Source organism: Cotesia typhae, unplaced genomic scaffold (genome assembly GCF_013202065.1).
Source record: "Cotesia typhae breed Kobodo isofemale line unplaced genomic scaffold, CoteBio_Ctyphae contig_48, whole genome shotgun sequence".
NCBI classification, from domain to species: domain Eukaryota; kingdom Metazoa; phylum Arthropoda; class Insecta; order Hymenoptera; family Braconidae; genus Cotesia; species Cotesia typhae.
Window position 1 is genome coordinate 8,225,730 of NW_027423756.1, and position 19,104 is coordinate 8,244,833.

The 19,104-nt window shown below is 27.3% G+C and overlaps 3 protein-coding genes across 6 annotated transcripts in view; 2 read left to right on the forward strand and 1 right to left on the reverse strand.

Annotated features, from left to right (window-relative positions):
- The first annotated feature begins 216 nt into the window (after positions 1 to 216).
- LOC141529835 (tektin-4-like) lies at positions 217 to 5,955 on the forward strand. The gene is made up of 7 exons (XM_074246551.1): positions 217 to 282; positions 898 to 1,142; positions 1,218 to 1,527; positions 3,181 to 3,395; positions 3,488 to 3,710; positions 3,980 to 4,134; positions 5,074 to 5,955. Exons 1-7 carry the CDS (start codon positions 217 to 219, stop codon positions 5,288 to 5,290), a joined length of 1,431 nt encoding a protein of 476 aa, XP_074102652.1. The 3' UTR covers positions 5,291 to 5,955.
- A 730-nt stretch (positions 5,956 to 6,685) lies between these two features.
- Spoon (A-kinase anchor protein spoonbill) lies at positions 6,686 to 16,003 on the reverse strand. 2 transcript variants are annotated; one of them, XM_074246050.1, is made up of 7 exons: positions 15,825 to 16,003; positions 11,597 to 11,681; positions 9,539 to 10,498; positions 8,949 to 9,461; positions 8,612 to 8,827; positions 8,364 to 8,494; positions 6,686 to 8,104 (listed from the first exon to the last, which is right to left on the reverse strand). In XM_074246050.1, the coding sequence occupies exons 3-7, from the start codon at positions 10,452 to 10,454 to the stop codon at positions 8,006 to 8,008; spliced, it is 1,875 nt and encodes a 624-aa protein (XP_074102151.1). In that variant the 5' UTR covers positions 10,455 to 10,498; positions 11,597 to 11,681; positions 15,825 to 16,003; the 3' UTR covers positions 6,686 to 8,005. The 2 variants fall into 2 exon arrangements, with proteins under 2 accessions (XP_074102151.1, XP_074102152.1); XM_074246051.1 differs by lacking the exon at positions 11,597 to 11,681.
- Positions 16,004 to 17,543: 1,540 nt separating this feature from the next.
- Positions 17,544 to 19,104, forward strand: part of LOC141529506 (tubulin monoglutamylase TTLL4) — a 123,841-nt gene continuing 122,280 nt past the window's right edge. Inside the window, exons 1-2 of one of the 3 annotated variants that reach the window (XM_074246055.1) lie at positions 17,544 to 17,697; positions 18,362 to 18,481. The gene's annotated coding sequence lies outside the window, so the exon portion shown is untranslated. Of the gene's footprint in view, positions 17,698 to 18,361; positions 18,482 to 18,597; positions 18,953 to 19,104 lie in introns of those variants that run through there. The other 2 variants (XM_074246057.1, XM_074246056.1) reach the window with 2 other exon arrangements.

A 19,104-nucleotide genomic window follows, 5' to 3' on the forward strand; every position in this document is an offset into this window, starting at 1 on the left:
TAGCGATTCTACAATTGTCTTGTAATAAAATTTTTTTGTCTTTTACGGTTGCTTTGCAAGTATTAAATTATTTTAATTCTGCAATCAAATTTTCTTTTGTCTTTTAAAAATCAATATTCATTTTTTTTAACTAATTAATTCATTTACTCATAAATTATTAGGCTAACTAACATATGTTTATATAACTTTTTTTAAGCGATATATTATCATTTTAAAATGTCTAGTATAACGAGATGTAAACCAGTTAAACAATTTTATCGACAAAGTATTGATCATAGTCCAGTTTATGATGATGATAAAAATTTTTTATCGAATAATTATGATAATAATAATAAAGAAGAATTTTCTACAGCACCAAAAGTTTCATTTCTTCCATCGGAAAATGAGAAAGAGGTATATTTATAATGACTGGATTTAAAGTATTTAAACTTTAAATTCTTAATAAAAAATTTTATTATAAATAAGGTTTCATATAATTTTGACCAATAGTCAATTTATGATGATAAGTATCTTGTCAACTAATGACATTTTTTAAGATATAAGCTCATCCCGATGTTACACTCATCAAGACCTTTTATTTAAGTACCCACATTATTTTTTCATATATTATATATATGTATATATGAAAAATATATCAAAAATACATGTGGGTACTCAAATGAAAGCTCTTGATGAGTGTAACATCGGGATGAGCTTATATCGTTCAAAACGTCAATAGTTAAAAAAGTACATTGCAATTTAACAAAATTTATAATTTAATAAAGCAAAATATTATTTATTTATTGCTCACAAATCACAGCAATCACATAGTGACTGCAAGGCTGCTAGTTATTGATTAAAACAGATAAGACCTGTTTGTAAATAATAGCTTCAATTTTAATACTGAATTTTCTAAAGGAATTTCAAGAACCACAAGCTGACGAATCAGAAAAAGAAGCAGCTGAAAAAAAACTGTACCAAGATTCGGTTGTGAGAGCATCTGACTGTTCATTGCCTCTAGATAAATGGGCAACCCTCGCCCAACGAACCAGGTCTAGACCATCAGTGGATAAATTTACCGTCTCACGATTCAGTCCTGGCGAGTGGTATCTGCACAATGAAGCTGCATCTCAGAATGCTTTCCAGCCGATCAACGATATCAAGTTAGAAAACTAAATTCAATAATTTTAAATTCAGTAAATTTAGGCTTGTATTTTTAAAATTTTGATTTTGGGTAGAGATGAAGCTTTTTCATTAGAGCAAATCCAAAATGAAATTTACCACCGAGTGGACGAAAATCAATTGAACAACAAGTTCTATCTAACTATCAACGCACGTGCTTTATTTAACCGGAAGCGTGAATTGGAGCAGATTAATAAAGACTTGATTGATGAACTGGAAAGTATTAAAAATTTAATTCAGCAATTGATGAAGAGTGATCGTGCGATAGAATCGATTAAAAAAATCGATCAAGACTTGAAGTGTCTTAGAAATACGAGATTAGAGCATGATCTAGTTCATGATGCAGTTACCGAAGAAATTCTTAAAGTATTTTTATATTCATTTATATAAATAATAATAATAATAATAATAATAATAATAATAATAATAATAATAATAATAATAATAATAATAATAATATTTATAATAATAATTTATAATAATAATAATAATAATAATAATAATAATAATAATAATAATAATAATAATAATAATAATAATAATAATAATAATAATAATAATAATAATAATAATATAATATTCCTCTTATGGAACTCCGAAAGGAGGAATTTAAGAGCGTCATCAGGAACGCCGAGGAAAAACTACTCCTTGGCGAACTGATGGACAAGTCCATGCACAGCGTGTTCTTTAAACACGTGCGTGATCATGGCTTGTCCATCCAGCTGACGTTTTCCTTCTTAAAGTCAGCGGGCCTGATGTCCGAGACTGAAGGGTTCATATTTGCCTGCCAAGATGGTGTCATTAACACTCTTGAGTACCGTAGCAAGGTGCTCCAGGTGCAGCTTCCGGACACGTCCTGTAGGAGGTGTAGACAACATCCGGAGACGCTTATGCACCTTTTGTCGGCATGTCCAGTGCTGGCGAGAGGTGCATATATCCAGCGTCACAATGCTGCCCTGAGAGTACTGTACTACTATCTTCGTCATTGCTACGGTATTGACGTGACACCAGTGCTGCCTTATTTGCCAGGAGATATTCCCCAGGTTGTTGAGAATGACAGTTGCAAAATTTATTGGAACATGCCATTTGCAACAACCCGGCGGATAGATCACAACAAACCTGATATTGTGCTCTTCGACAAGGCCACTCGTGACATTTATGTCATTGAGTTCTCGGCCCCGGCTGAATACAACATCTCAGCCAAAGAAGAGCACAAAAGACAAATATATCAGGATCTCCTGTTTGAAATTGGCAAACTTTACCCAGGTTACCGTGTCAAGCTTGTCGTCCTGATTGTTGGCGTCCTAGGAGGGATGAAACAGTCTTTTGTATCCTCACTTGCCAAAGTTCCAGCTTGCTCATCAAAAGCTGAGTTCTTGGCAGTTAGGATGCAGAAGGCTGTTTTACTTGGTTCTCTCCGTCTCTTAAGGGAAATGACTTTGGCCTGCTGTGATCACTAACCGCCTTGTTGTGCGGAGTGGTCCAGCAGTAACGGACGGAGCTCAGGCTGGGCCCTCGGAGAATCGGACTCCGGGGATAACCCCCCTGAGCATTTAATAACAAAATAATAATAATAATAATAATAATAATAATAATAATAATAATAACCCAGGTTACCGTGTCAAGCTCGTCGTTTTGGTTGTCGGCGTCCTTGGAGGGATGAAACAGTCTTTTGTGTCTTCACTTGCGAAGATACCGGTTTGCAGTTCAGCAGCCGTGTCTCTAGCAGTGCGGATGCAAAAGGCTGTCATTTTGGGATCCCTGCGTCTACTTAGGCAAATGAATTTGGCCTGCTGCACTCACTAACCGCCTTGTTGTGCGGAGTGGTGCAGCAGTAATGGATGGCGCTCAGGCTGGGCCCTCGGAGAGTCGGACTCCGGGGAAAACCCCCCTGAGCAATTAATAACAAATAATAATAATAATGATAATAATAATAATAATAATAATAATAATAATAATAATAATAATAATAATAATAATAATAATAATAATAATAATAATGATAATGATAAAATTCAGGAGGAAAAACTTTGTAAAGAAAAATTAAAATTGAATAAAAAATATATCGAAAGAATAAAACAACAATTAAATGAATTGAAGGAAGCTAAGCAACGAGTTGAATATGATTGGTCATGCAAGAAGGATGCTTATCATATTGACGCAGGTTGCCTTGCTTTAAATAATAGTTCTAAAAATCTGGAATGGAAACCAGGATGTGCACAGTTACCCGCTGGGTATTATTAAAATTAATTAAATAACAACTATATTTTACAATTTTTATTGTAATATATTTTATTAATTAATCATAAAAATTATTCCTAATTAGACAATGTACACCAGTAGGACATGAACAATTTACCGACGAATCAATAGCATACGCTCAAATAGCAATCAACAGATCTCGAGTACTAAAAACGACTATTAGAGACCATATTGATAAACTTGTCAAGGATTTGCTACTACAAGCCTGTCAAGTTGACATTTCTTTAACAAATAAATTCAACGAGACTGACCAAGCCTGTAGGAGACTTGAACAAGCTTTACTTGAGGTAATCTATTAATTTTTTATTTTTTATTGTTCTAGTAAATATTTACTATACACTAATTATTATAATTATGACTTATGACCAAATGAAGTGATTAAATGAAAATAAATATTCTTACATACAAAGGAATATTTATTTTATTTATTATGGAAGTTTTTGTATAAATTTAGCACATATTTATGTTTTCTGATTGTATTAAATATTGCTTTATATTTTTATTGTATTCTTTCAGTTAATTATTTTTAATATGCAATATAAAATATTATTTTTAGTGTTCAAAATCTTTAGCTGATTCGGAGAAAGTTATTGTAAATACTTCTAAGGCAATAAGAAAATTAGACGCGCCAAGTAAATGCGCTCAGACTCGTTTGGGTATGCGTTTAGAACGTCTTAATATTGAGCATTGTCGAGATATTCCACAGTTTAGGTATTTATTCATTTTTTATTAATTTTATTCTATTTAAATTTACAGTAAAAATATTTTAACCCTCGAGTCAGCGATGAAAATATTCAATGTTAAAAATTAGAATTTTAATTAGAGTAATTGAGTTATTTTGAAGGTAAAGTAATGTTCAGATCTCAGCCATTAAATAATAATAAAAAATTAAATTTGTTGATAATTTCAACTTCATCAGGCCTCTATAAATCAATAACAAACTATCATTATATGTCAACAATAGGCAAAAAAGCAATTATAAAATACTTTTTTTTTTTTTTTTTTTTTTTTAAAGGTATTAAAATCTTACATTCTTATAATATCTAACTTCTTAAAAACATCACAAAAAAATTAAAAAAAAATTTTTTTATAAAAATAAAAAAATAAATGTACCTTTGAATGGTTTTATATAGACACCATAGTCCAAATAAACTCGCGCTGTATTACAATCGCATAAAAAAATCTGATCCGTAAATTAAATTTAGTCAATATATAGATAACTTTATGAAACCATTCAAAGGTACATTTATTTATTTATTGTATATTAATTTTTATATATAAAAAAAAATTTTAATTTTTTTGTGATGTATTTAACAAGTTAAATATTCTAAGAACGTAAGATTTTAAGACCCAAAGAAAACAAAAAAAAAATTGTATTTTATAATTGCTTTTTTGTACATTGTTGACATATAATGATGGTTTGTTATTGATTCATAGACATTGATTTAGACATCAAATAAATCACAGATTTTAAACAACATGAGTTTTTATTTTAATTTTGAAATTTTATGATTTAAAAACTAATTAAAATTATACAATTAACTTTAATATCCAAATTTGAATATGTTTATTAGAATATTTATAAAACAAGAAGTTAAAAATTTTCCACTGACATGAGGATTTAATTTAAATGAAATTTTTATTCAACAGTTTAATCGATGAACTTAAAGATATCTCAATAGGCGTAAGTGCATTGTCAACTAAAATAAATAACACTAAAAATATAACAGAAACACTTGAGAAGTCATACAAAAAAATCCAACATGAAATAATGGTTAAGCGCAAAAGTTTGTGGATCAATGGCGAACGATGCCGCGTGCTGAGATCATTCTATCCTTCAGAACAAACTCTTTACGGCTATCAATAAGTATTAATGATAAATATCATTTTTTAATTATTTATTGTAATTGAAAATTATTAATTATGACAAAATATTTAAAATTATAAAACCAGTAAAGGAACAATGAAAAATTATTATTGTTTTTTTTTTTTTTTTTTTTTTTATTTTTTTATTAATGAAAACGCCAAAGATTACTACATTGAAGTATATGTACAAATAACTACTTCTTTCGACAGAAATAAGAATAATAATAATTAAAATAATAGTGATAAGTTAACTGATAGCTGGGTCATTAAATTGATATTTTTATGTACATAAATTTAAAGAAGTTTTAAAAAAATTTAAAACCTTTTTTTTTCCTTCGATGTTAATTATAGATATCAATTCAGACCATTAAATACTTTATTTTTTTTTTAAGATTAATCGATACTTATTTTGCAATCCAATAGAAGAAGAAAATCATGTCTTCACTACTACGATTATGTGATTAATAAAAAAAAAAATAACAATAAAACGGATAAAAAAATGACTAACATCTCGTTGATAATAACGTGTTAGTTATGTAATATGTTGCAATCACTCGTCAGCCGTTTCTTAGTAGTAATAATATTAATTATAATAATTGTGATAATAATAATAATAGTAATAATATATCTAGAAAAATATTGGTATTTTTTTTTAAATTTTCAGTTCTGAAATCAACAGTCACTGTGTATCTCATTCAACGTGTCATAAAAAATTGTTTTTTGGAAGTTAAGCTGAGCACAAATATCTGTTTTAATCACGTAGATATTTTTATACTAATTATTTTGTTTTAATTATTATAATTTTTTGTTTGATAAATTTAGTGCGCCTATTCAGTCTCTAAAAATTTATAAATATTGATTCAAAATAAAAGAAAAAATGCACCCTTAACGAGACTTATCGGCTGCACAATTATTATTATTAAATAAAAAAAAAAAAAAAATAATAATCAACGAAAAATCAGCAAAACAACTATAATCATTGCTTCTTGGTAGATAAAAATAAAAAAATTCTACTCTAAATTCTACATTTTTAACTTTTCGTATAAATCCATTACACATTTTATTCAAATGAAAATGTTTTCTATTTTTATGTCACTTCAATCCAAGTTTTTAAAAGTTTTTAATTTTTTTTTTTTTTTTTTTTTTTTTTTATTTTATTTTGTAGTATAAAAATTTAAAGTATGTCTCGATTATTAACGAGATAATAATAATTATTACTATTATAATTATCAGATAGATATATATCAAAAATTACGTATGAAAATTATATGAAAAAATATTGAATAACAATTATATAGACATTTTTTAATAACTTGAGGCATTGTAAAATATTCTTCTTTTATTATTTCCGACACTTTTTTTTTTCTGTAATATTAATTTTTCTATCCTATGATACTTATTTTTTTTTTTATTATTATCGCTATAATTATTCATAGCATTATTATTATCATCAGAATAATAATGATCAATTATGTATTCTTTAATCGTCCTGAAAATTTCAACTCCCAGCTATCGAGATTTATTATTTTAATTCTATGTAGAGAGTTTTTAACGCTCAAAATAAGTGTTATTATTATTGTTGTTACAATTATACTTTTTAATCGTCATAAATTCTATTTCGTACGATAAAAACAAGGGAAAAAAAATTATGAGCAAAGAAAAGTTATTAGTTTTATGTCTAAGACTGAAAATATTTTAAAAATGAATAAACAGAACGCATTTTAGTTAACTCGTATTAACTTCTACAACTAAACTCATCATCCGCATCAGTATTATCATCATCATCATTCATCATTATCAAATTATTTTTTTTATATTTTTATTCATCAATGCGCTTCATTGATATATATAATAAAGTATAAATATTTAATAAGCTGATATATAATGATACAATATTTACAGAAAGATGTATGATGACCAAAATAAGCCTGAAAGTCTCGTAAAAAGCATAACTCTACATTCTTATGTTATCATTATAGATTTAATTGTTATATTTCTCTATGAATTTTTTTATCTGTCGTAAAATTCAATTAAATATCAATGAAAAAATTTTTTTTTCTTTCTTAATTTAATTATTAAATGCAGAGCTATTGTCATAATGCAAAAAAGAGAAAAAATTAATAATTGTAAAAAAAACCACAATCAACTTAATCTATTCGAAGAAAAGATTACTTGAACTAATATCCATTATATACTATCAGTATTCAATGGCTCTTGAATACTCTAATTAAATAAGATTTATCTTATTAATTTAATTTGTAAAACGCGTTGCATTAAATCTTCGAAATAAATTAAGATTTACGTAGAAGTAGTCTTAATTAAGTTAGAAAATGCATCTTTAATCTTTAATATCTTAAATCGACTTTCGACGTACGCCGATAAAATATATTACAAAACAAGTAATCATGCATTGTTAAATATGAAATGTCATAAGAGAGAATAAATATTAATTTTTAAACGAATGATTGTTGTAAATTTGAATGAAATATATATATATATTTTTTTTTTTTTAACTATATTTGAAACTTAGAAATTTATTTAAATACGGTAGAAAATATGAAAAGTTTTTAAAACGAAATGATCAACTTATTGCCATTAAAATATATAAATCATTCATACATTTACGCTTTAAATCACACATTTATAATTATTTATCAATAGTAATAATCCTATCTGACTTACGCAGGTACGGAGTCTATTTTAAAAATCACACAGATTATGTTACCAACGGCGTATAATGCTCGGCTAACAATTCTTCAAAACTTACAGACTCTGCGTAACCACGTGCTATTAATTCATCTGCGAGGGATATCACCTGAAATATTTAAAAAGAAAAAAAAATTTAATTTTTAGTTCTATGATAAATTAAGACTGAAAAATTTTCAGATAGTAGCTAGTATAATCCAGATTATACTGGGTGATATCTGGATTATACTCATTGTAATCTGGATTATACTAGGTACTGTGTGAAATTTTTTTTTTTCACTCAGTACAATCTTGGATGATATCTAGTGTCATCTTGTTTTCGTGTAGTTAATTATTATTAATTATAAATCAATAACTCGATAACTTACTCCGTATTTGGGTAATTCAATATATAAACTGATGAAAACTTCAGTAGTAGTGTATGCTTCAATCTGTGCTTGACCAATACGATTAGTACAAATTTGAAATACTACATCGTACGCTTCTTGCGTCCATTCACCTAATAAAAAATTCAATTTAATATTACAAACATTACGAAATAATTTTTTTTTTTTTTTCTTTAAAGTGGATTTTAAATGAACATAGGCAAATATAAATAATAAAAATTTTCACTTACCATTAATGGGTCTTACATAAGCTAAATTAACTTCTAGAGTTTGAAAAGGCAATGTAAGAAATTCAGATCTAATTTGACGAAGTTCAGCATTACTAAATTTCCAGAAACCCCCATAATCAAGTAAACGTAATAAATGCTGTAAACCATCAACATCTGGCTCTTCTACGTACGCTCTCACCCATTTATTACACCACCGTGCGACGACAATCATACCGCCTATAAATAAAAAAAAAAATTAATGTATATAAAAATAATAACGAATTAATGTAGATAATAAAAGAAAATAAAAGATTGAAGGGGTAGATTGTTGAATGAATATATGAATGAAGACACTTACGGGTAAGTTGGTCTGGCACATGAGGTGATTCGACAGTGCTATAGAATTGTGTCAAATTGTAATCTAATAGCTTCAATGAAGGATACGTAGGATGTGTGATTAATTGTATGAATAAACGATTTGGTTGTAAAATATGACACACCATTACATCATTATTAAGATTTTCAACTAATTGCAGCTGCATCAATTCTGGTACCCAAGTTATTTCTTCGGGCAATGTCCTAATATTAATTTGTTCAAGTGTAAACCCTGGGTAAGCTTTTTTAGGGAACTTTTGTCTGATCAGGTCCAACGCTGTCGCAATATTTTCCGGCAGCCCTTCAATTATACATAATCTCAAGTCTTCATCTAATGGATGAAAGTCAAAGGTAATATTAACATTTGCCTGATCGTTCAGGATCTTTATTGAAGCACCGTGTTTTCCAATAAGTTTTCCGACGAATTTTTCCGGGATTAAAAATTCATAAAATGTTTTGCTATTATTTTTTGATACTTTTCCATTTATGCTTCCACCTGTTGAACCAAAGATTTAAAATAAAACAATAATTTCAATGCTAAATAAAATATAATAAAAAAAAAAAAAAAATTACCTTTTCCACTGTCAGTGCTGCCTTCGCTCCTGATGTCATCATTGACACTGCCGTCTAATACTCCGGAAACAGGACTATGATTTGCAGAATCTCGTTCAAACAAAACCTGACCCGTTTTAGTCTCATCTCCAGCGGAAGCAGTATCGTTTGTTTTCTCACAAGTTTCAATGCTAATTGAACGTGACCTGGTTTGAGGCGAAGCAACAACTGTTTGCTGTAATTCATCTTGTTCCTCTGATTCAACTTTATGGCCTTCCTCTTTAATCGGCTTTTGCAGCTCATTCTGTTCCTTATTATCAACTTGCTTCTGCTGAACACTCGCTTCAAATTTACTGACAACAACTTTCCTCCCAGAAACTTGCTGCTCGTCAGTATTGTTGTTGTTATTAGTGGTGTTATTGTCTTCGATATTTTCAAGAATAACCGGAGGTTTCTTGCGGATCATTCTGTCGAAGCTTGAAGATTTAGGGTTGCTGCCCAGAACAACTTCCTTCATGTCGGGCAAACCTTCAACGTCCTCGTACCAAGGTATGCTGTTGCCCGAAGATTTTCGCGACCTGATTGACATTGAGTCAGATTTCTTCATCGGTATATCTAAGCTCTCGCTAACTTTGCGGGGACTGAAAGCAACCACTTGCTCATTCGGTGGAGTCCGGTCCAATAGGCTCAGTGAGTTTAATGATTTTTCAACGTGAATTCCGGAATCGTACGAGTCCAAGTCGTTCTTTTTAGATGAATTTATGTCGCCGTTTGATTTATCAGTGATTGATTCTTTCGGTAGTGAACTTTTATCTGACCTGGGTATCCCACCGGGGTCAATTCGATCTAATGCTCGACGTTTGTACCAAAAAAATCCAATGATAAACGCAAATGCCGGGAAGCTCCACTTCATTAACTGGATATTTTTGACAGACATGTTTGGTGTCCACGGTAGCCGTTTTTGTGCAAAGATGTTAAAAGCTGAAACGAAAATAATTATTTTACACTCAAAATATTATTTTTAATTGATTTAACATCAACAGGTGTTTTTTGTTTTTATAAAAAATTGCATAATACAATTTTGTGAGCTATTAAAAGTTACAATAAATTCCGTATGCAGTAAGTTAGAGTTGCAAAAAAAAAAAAAAAAAATAAATTGTCCACAACAATAGTATACAAAAGAAATAAAATTAATAGCTCGAAGTAATTAACATTATCGATAAAGAAAAACTTGTTTTTAAGTTACTTTTAGCAGCCATCGATTATTTGCCATTAGTACACTTGATTGTATTAAAGCTACGTGGTAATTAATTTGAAAAAATATAAAATTTTACCATTTTAAATATTAATCAAAAACTAAATTGATCAATTGATAATACAGCTATTGAATAGCGAAATTTTGCCACGTGTGTTCTTGAATTGGCAGACTCTGAGAGACCAATACGAAGAGAATGTAATATACGAGAGCAAAAATCTCGTTGAACTTTCTCAAAGAAGTTGCCTCAAGTGCGGGCGACCGGTTTTATTCGTATGGCCAATTCACATGCACAAGCTGACGTAAAATATCAGCTAAACTTTATACAACATACACATACTATTCACATACAGTGAGAATAATAACAACAGCAATAACAATTTAACTATTTTTTTTTTTATACCATCAAACTTTATCAATAACTACTATTGCTATTATTTTACTTTAAACAATAAAACGATAAATCATACAAAGTAATAAACAACTGTCGAAAATTTTAATTGCAGGAAATAAAATCACTGTAAATTAAATTTTTATTTAATTCTTTTTAAAATCAATCAATTTAGATTTGATGATCAACGCATACACCTACTGGGACATATGGTTATTGAAAAATTAATATTAATTCAATTAAATTACATCCATAAAAAATAATACAATATTTATAATTATATCGAAATTAATTTCATGATTTTGACAAAAAATTCCTATAAAATTTAATGAACTATTTATTTATTCATAATTCAAATTTTAAAATCCAATTATTTACTCAATAATAAAATTTGCTGTTAAAAACGATCAAAATAAAACTATAACAAACTTACCGAAGCAAAATCCATATTGATTCAAATAAAATAAAATAAAATTTAATTATATTGAAGAATACTCGCCGGCAAACAATCAAATTAACTAGAATGAATAAATAAATAGATTAATTAATTATTACAATAAATAAAAACGAAAAAACAACAAATCTGTTATCACAATAATTATTGCACAGTATCCGCGAGTAGTGGTGATCGCGATATAAGATATAATACTGGATCTGTGACAGAGCAGCGGCTCAAACTTCCTGCACGTGGTCTTACAGCAGAAAAGCAACTGGACACTGGTCTACCCACAGCGGCACGCAGACGCGCTGAGTACTACGTGTCTTTATGTATAATAATAATACAATACTGACTATATACTCGAGGTACGCAGCAGGCAGCGGTTGTCGTGCCGTTCGACTTTATATCAGGCGAGAATAACTTGATAAGAACTGCCGCAGGTAGGAAAACTATTGCTCAACTTGCTGAGTTTAAATTGCCCTTGATAGCCTTTTTGGTTGAATTATTCAATAACTATTAATTTTTATAATTACATTTACATTTCATTACATTTACATATAGGTGCTAAGAGTTTTCTTTTTTTTAATTTAAACACATCAACAGATGCGTACTTTTATTTATTATGCGGAACTAATTGGAGTCTATTGAGTTTGATCAAAAGAGCTTTTGAAATAAAATATTTTAAATATGTAAATTTTTTTTTTTTTTTTTTAGTAATAAAAGAGAAAGTTTTTGACAAAAATTTCAAGAGAAAAAATTAAATCTGCCAATTATTGTTTTATTGCTTTATTTATTTATTTATTTTTTTTTTTTTTATGTATTGCTGGCTGATTAAAGTGAAAGAATAATAATAGGGTGATAGTAAAGGAATAGAATGTAGAAAATCCTAGTTCACTTGTCTAGATAGATTTCAATGTACAGATAACACCGTGAGGTTTGCTATGTATAAAAAGATATAGCTGCTTGGAATGTCCGTCAACTTGTATTAGCTTACGTATGCTTACGACTTACAACTTCAACTTGGTGAGAATATATCTATAGAATAGAAGTAGTTTTTTTTTTTAATGTGGTGGTAACCGATTAGGCAATCGAAAAGTCCACGTGTGTTTGATAATGTACAAAAGATAAATTTTTGTCTGTTTGAGTTGGACTATATAGTAAATATAAATAGTAGTTAAAAACCCGAGAACGGTTTTAGAGACTTGTTTTCCGGCCCTTGAAAAGGAAAAGTTTAAGATGATAAATCTTTGGATTTTTGGAGCAGGTATCTGGGATACTCCCATAAGGGATTGAGTCGGAAAATCGGCTTGAGTGTCGTGGACGGTTTTTTTTTTTAATTTATAACTCGTTTTCAAAGGGGAAATTTTTTTCCAAAAATCATAAATTTTGATAAATTTTTAGTAGCCATTTAGTCGATACTATATTTTGTTACTCATTGTGAGTCATTTAGACTACTTACTGTTTAATTATAACTGCGATTTGTATGATCATAATAAGTGATTTTTAAACTATTTTCTTATCACGGTTATTTTTAACTGTTAATTCCTTTTTTAATTATTGATTTGATTAATGTTAGTTTAGTATTTATGGTTTGTTATTATTGATAATTTTGTTTTTTTTCAGTGACGTAAAAGTTAATTTAACTGTTAATAAATATTACAATTCAACGTTAAGCTTCTAATACTAACGAATTAAAAAATACTCAACTTGTTTAATTTTTTAACTTATCAGTAAGGTTATAAAAAAAACTAATAATTAAAAGAAATAAATGGTAACGGTTAACAAGTATTGTTTGATTAAAAGTAAAATTTTTATGATTTAGTTGTTGACTTATCAACGCTGAAAATGAAAACAATTCTTGTTCAGCCTAATATAACTGAACTTGAAATTTTTTGCTGTAGAATAATGTTGATAATATTTTATTACAACACAGAAAAAAAAACGTTATTTAAATCTAAATTTATAATTTAGATTAAATTAAAAAACGATGATTCGTTATTAATTTTAAACCGTCAACAGGAAGTAAAAATTGTATTTTCATAAGATTTAACATCAAACAGTAAAATAATAAAAATTGACTATCTCAATCTATAAACTAAAACTTCAAAAAGATGATAATTTTCTCGTTGAAAATATTTTATATGATTGAGTAACTTTGAAAATATTATTCTTGTGATTGTAATAATCCGTAGATCAAAGAATAATAATGACTGCTCATTAATTAAAAATAACATTATAAAGTACAAGTATGTTTTTTTTTTTTATCACAATAAAGACCTTTTAAATGATAAAAAAAAAATCAAAACACCAAAAACAAACTGTACGTCTACGCGTGCTTGTAATAATAAAGCCTAAAAAAAATAATAAAAATAAATTTTTTTTTTATCGAAATACAAATTACTTTAAAGCTTTCTCTTATATTACATGTATTATAAACTCTTGGAGTTATTGTCAAGGCTATTTATGTAGTAAGCAACTTCTCGTCAGTCTAGCCTCCACTTCTGCAATGTAATACATATGAAATATAAATATTTGCAAAAACTATTATATAATCATTTTATTTAAATTAATTAAACAATAATATTTTGTAATTAGAAAAATGAAAAAAAACCATAAAATTATCAGTCACTTAATAAATTATTGAAATAATTACATAGATTGTTATAATAATAATTATTAAATTATTAAAAAAATTATATAAATTGTTTGCAAAAACTATTGTGTAATAATTTTATGTAATTTATTAAACAATAATATTTTGTAATTTAAAAAATGCAAAAATATTGATTTTTGGAAAAAAAACCACAAAATTATCAAAATCACTCAATCAATAAATTATTAAAATAATTTTATAAATTGTTATCAGTGATTTAAGTCATCTGTTTCAATAACTACCCGAATAATATTTTTCTATTTTTGATACTCGATAATCAATCAATATGTCATCAGTTTATATATTTAGAAGAAAAAATTAATTTTAGACCAGATTTCACATAAATCGACAGCCTATTTAATAAACTAGATTAATAATTAAATAACAGTAATAAATATTTTCTACAGCAAAATTAAATAATTATTTTACTTATTAATCAGCTACTTAATCACCGCAACTAAAACAAAAAATAAATATCACTGATTAAAATTGTAAAATAAAACGAAGCTTACAGTATCAGCTAATTGTTTTGATTATTGTCAGACAAGTACTTGTATTTAGTGATAAAGTCATCATTAACAAGAAAACGGTGGAGTAATTTCATCCTGACAATGAATGAAAAAATAAAAATAAAATTTTTACTGCGTAAAGAGATTAAAACAATAATATTGTAACTGTGATTGCATAAAAAAAAACAGTAACAGTTATTTTTTCAGTAAAAATATAAAACGATGCATTAAAAAGCAAAATTATGATGACAGTAATTCTCAGACATTAGACATACATTGTTGAATAATCATATGTTAAACTATTATCTAGCTCTTATTGCATACATAATTAAACGATAAATAATATTAATAAGACAACAAGTTGCTCGATCACCAATAAAATATTTTTAACAATGAAAATTTTAGTAAAAAATAATGAAAGGCATTTTTGTGTAGATGATATTAATATTGTTATTAATAAACTAATAAAGTAATTTTAGTGTAGAATTTGTAAGTGTAAATTTTTTGAAAAAAAGCAATAAAAATTAATTTAGCAGATATTTATTAATTTTTAGAATTTTTTAACAAATAAATTATGGCAAAAATAAATTGACATGTAGAAATTTAAAAAAATTATCAAGTATCTGCTAACTTCAACGTCATAGAAAAAGCAATGGATTTTAAAAGTCAGCGTTTAGTTTTGGAATTCGTCTGCGTCCATATTGTCCTCACCATGCACCATGAGCCATGATCAACCATGAGCAACACAAATGCCGGAAGTTATTTTTAATGTGTATAGTTGTTTCAAAGAAAATATATGTACACATCTATACACACACATCCATATTTTTTTATGTATAAAAACGGGATTATCAGTTGATTTGCTGATAAATTTCCAAAATATTGTTGATTTGTTTATGAAATAACAACAGAGATGATTAGTTAATACGTACATAAAGAGTTGTATAATAAATAAAAAAGCAGAACGAAAAAAAGCCGTGCGGCAAGCTGTAGAGGCAACACGAGGGTGGCGATAACTTATAGACGCCGGTATAATATTTTTAAGTGTTTAGTAGCTTACCAATTATTAATACTTTGAACTATATTGTTGGCGGTTGTATCCGAATATCAATTATTTGTATCACACTGCACTGGGTAATTATTTAAGTAAATTTAATAAAATAATTATAATTACTTCACGTGAGCACGAATGCGTTTTCGTAGGCTCGCTTGCCAGGCAATATGGCGGATTGATTCGTGACTATACCACGGTGGATTCCGACGCACACACAGAAAATATGTTTTTTTTTTTTCAATGAGTGTAGTGTGCTTGAGGATGCTGAAATGTGTGAGTGTATCTTCTTTCTTTTCACAGCGCCGTCTGTTGAAATATTTATGTAATACAAGTACATATTATAATATACCAGGGCGCTTCTGCTACTCGCTACTGCTAACTGTTCCCGTTAAATTGTCAAGGATGAAAACATCGAAAATTTTCATTGCTCTAGGTCATGATTCAAATTAAATAGGTATAACTACTAATTATTTTAGGATTTCATTTTGATTAATGTTATGTACCCTGAAATTAAGAAACTTTCGATAAATTTTCTTAAAAAATTAATTATTTACTAGCATTAATTATGTATCTAGAGATAGAACATTTTAATATAATACATAAACTGAAGTTAGCCGTCAGCTGTTAATTTTAAAAATTTTTTTAATAAATTAATTACAATAAAAAAATGTTTCTAAAAATTTTCACTTGTAATTTTTAATAATTTTTACAGTGGAACGTTTTAATTAAATTTTTTTTAAAAATAATTTAATTACGATAAAATTCTAAAGAAAATTTTTAATTTAATAGATTTTTTTTTAAATCATAACTATAACAAATTATGAAAATATTTATGACACTGAAATTGACAGATATTAAAAATTCTTTTAGAATTTTATAGGCATTAAATTAATATTAAAAAAAAAATTCAATTAAAAACTTTCACATGTTAAAATTAATAAAATTTACAAGTAAAAATTTTTAGAAGCATTTTTTTATTGTAACTGATTTGTTAAAAAAATTTTTAAAATTTACCGCTGACGGCTAACTTCAGTATAATAAATATTTTTAAAAATACAAATGTCAAATATTAAAAAAAAATTTATTAATTTTTTTACCTTAATGTAAGATTGTAAAAAATATCTATTTATAATAAAAATGTTTAAATTCAGTTATCAAACAAAATATAATTTGATTTGAATTTAGAGCACAAACAAATGAGCCATGAACTTCTCTTGGCCAATGAGAGTGCAGTTCTCGTCCCCCTACTTTTACCACTGCGCATGACAAAGACGCCATTATTTGTTCCAACGGCTTCGTGCGAGTACAACAACCGGTGTGTCCGCGGATGATTCACTTTTGTTTTTTGTAATTATTACTAATTGTTTCGCGGTAAATAATACATAAATAATTCGAGGTTAGGCGTCGGTGTCTTGATTTGAATAAATTTTTGCGTGACGCGTATTAGTAACATAGTTTAAATGCGTTGAATTATGTCCATTGTCCGTTAGTAAAAAATTTTTGTAAACAGTCATAGTAAACAGAGTGCGTATATTCAAAGTCGTCGGGGGATAATTATTTCGGAAAATTTACTCACTTGTTTTTTTTTTTTTTTTTTTTTTTTTTTGTAAGAATTAATCAATGAATATTTTTAAACATTTATCTATTAGAGTTGCTCGTTTTATCTTTAATAGTTATTTTTAAATTCGTTAATAAATTTTATCTTGTTAGAAATTAACCCGTCAGGACATGGGTGTTTTTTAGTATCTCACTTGCACTGCAGCGATATTCATTATGTTAAATGTTGTTGCGTGAGAAAAAATCTCATAGCCCATGTCCTGAAGAGTTAAGGGTTTTTGCAGTTGGCGGTATTAAATACTGAACCTATATACTAATTCACGTAAGCTTAATTAAATTATGATTTTTTTTTATTTAATCGATTTTTTTTATTAATAATTAATTTTATTTATAAAACACAAAGGAAAACCATTTTGCTTTTTTTTACTCATATGTAAATATGTAATATTTATTATTTTTTATTTTTTTTAACAAACAAATTTTTTCTAAAAAATTATTTAAAAAAAATAGAACTTTTTTTTTTTTTAATTTCTTCATGCCAATTTTATTTTTTATTTTTTTTGCCATAATCTATTTGTTAAAAAAGTTATAAAATATCTGCTAAATTAATTTTCCTAAAAATTTAATGAAACTAAAATTAGCCGATAGTGAAAAATTTACATTTTTTTTAATTAATTGAATTTGCAATAAAAAAAATATTTTTAAAAAATTGCACGTATAGTTTTTCAAATTTTTTAGATGTGAAATTTTTTCTTTTAATTTTTTATTAATAAAAAAAAATTCTCAAAAAGTTTAGATGTCGGCTAACTTAATTTTCAGAAAAATGTTTCTAAATATTTATTAAGACTAAATTTAAAAAATGACTAGGTAAATTTTTTTCCCGCTTTTTTTGTTGGCTGCGAGTATTACCAAGGCTTGATATACAAAATTCTAAAAAAAATTAAATTACGAATGGTTGATAACAAAGAATTTTTTCTTATCCATAGAAAAGCGCGCCAACTATAGACAGTTGTACTTGGGACTTCACAAAATGGCCGCATAGCGTTGTAGTGCTTCTGTCCTGTCAGCACGTGTACAGCTGTGCTCCGGATAAACTGCCGAAAAAAGTGAGTAATTTAGAATTTTTATTTAACTATTATTCATGTTTTATATTTCCCAATGTATCACCCCTATAAATATAACAGTCAAGTGTTGTAAAGACTCGTACAATGAGAAGTATCATGAGGAACTCGGTCGTCATAACCATATTTGCAAATTTTTTTAGCGTTACCGCACGTGTATGACACACAACCCATTGTTGCTTCGACAATAATTTTTAGTTCAATGTCAGTTTGTATTAATCAATTCAACCGTGACAAACTTATTTCAGTGGCCTAATTTAGTATGTTCGCGGTTGGTTTGCTGAAAAATCTTACGGTTGTATTTTAAAAGTTTTACGGAGTAATTTCGATATTAAATCCATCTAAAATGGTGTTTACTTGGTATTGTTTTTTTCTTCGCGCCATTTTATGAAATTTCTATGCTTTGTTATTATTGAACGCTGAGTTTCTATTCAAGTGTCAGTATATTTTGATAACGTGAGTTTTTTCAATTAATTTTTTTTATTTTAAATAATCAAAGATTTTTTCTTCAATAACATTTTTAACTAAACCATTTAAAATGAATCAATTTTTTTTTATTTTGAACTATTATAAAATAATAAAATTTAAAGTTTTTCATAAATTAGAAA

What these genes read in the sequence shown, in the direction of transcription:
- Spoon (XM_074246051.1), bottom strand. Translation starts at nt 10,454, where the DNA reads ATGTCTGTCAAAAATATCCAGTTAATGAAGTGGAGCTTCCCGGCATTT. An exon ending in CAGCACTGACAGTGGAAAAG is followed by an intron (nt 9,462 to 9,538) that starts GTAATTTTTTTT and finishes TTGGTTCAACAG; the next exon opens with GTGGAAGCATAAATGGAAAA. An exon ending in TTGAATTACCCAAATACGGA is followed by an intron (nt 8,105 to 8,363) that starts GTAAGTTATCGA and finishes TAAATATTTCAG; the next exon opens with GTGATATCCCTCGCAGATGA.
- LOC141529835 (XM_074246551.1), top strand. Translation starts at nt 217, where the DNA reads ATGTCTAGTATAACGAGATGTAAACCAGTTAAACAATTTTATCGACAA. An exon ending in AAAGTATTGATCATAGTCCA is followed by an intron (nt 283 to 897) that starts GTTTATGATGAT and finishes AATTTTCTAAAG; the next exon opens with GAATTTCAAGAACCACAAGC. An exon ending in CAGCCGATCAACGATATCAA is followed by an intron (nt 1,143 to 1,217) that starts GTTAGAAAACTA and finishes GATTTTGGGTAG; the next exon opens with AGATGAAGCTTTTTCATTAG.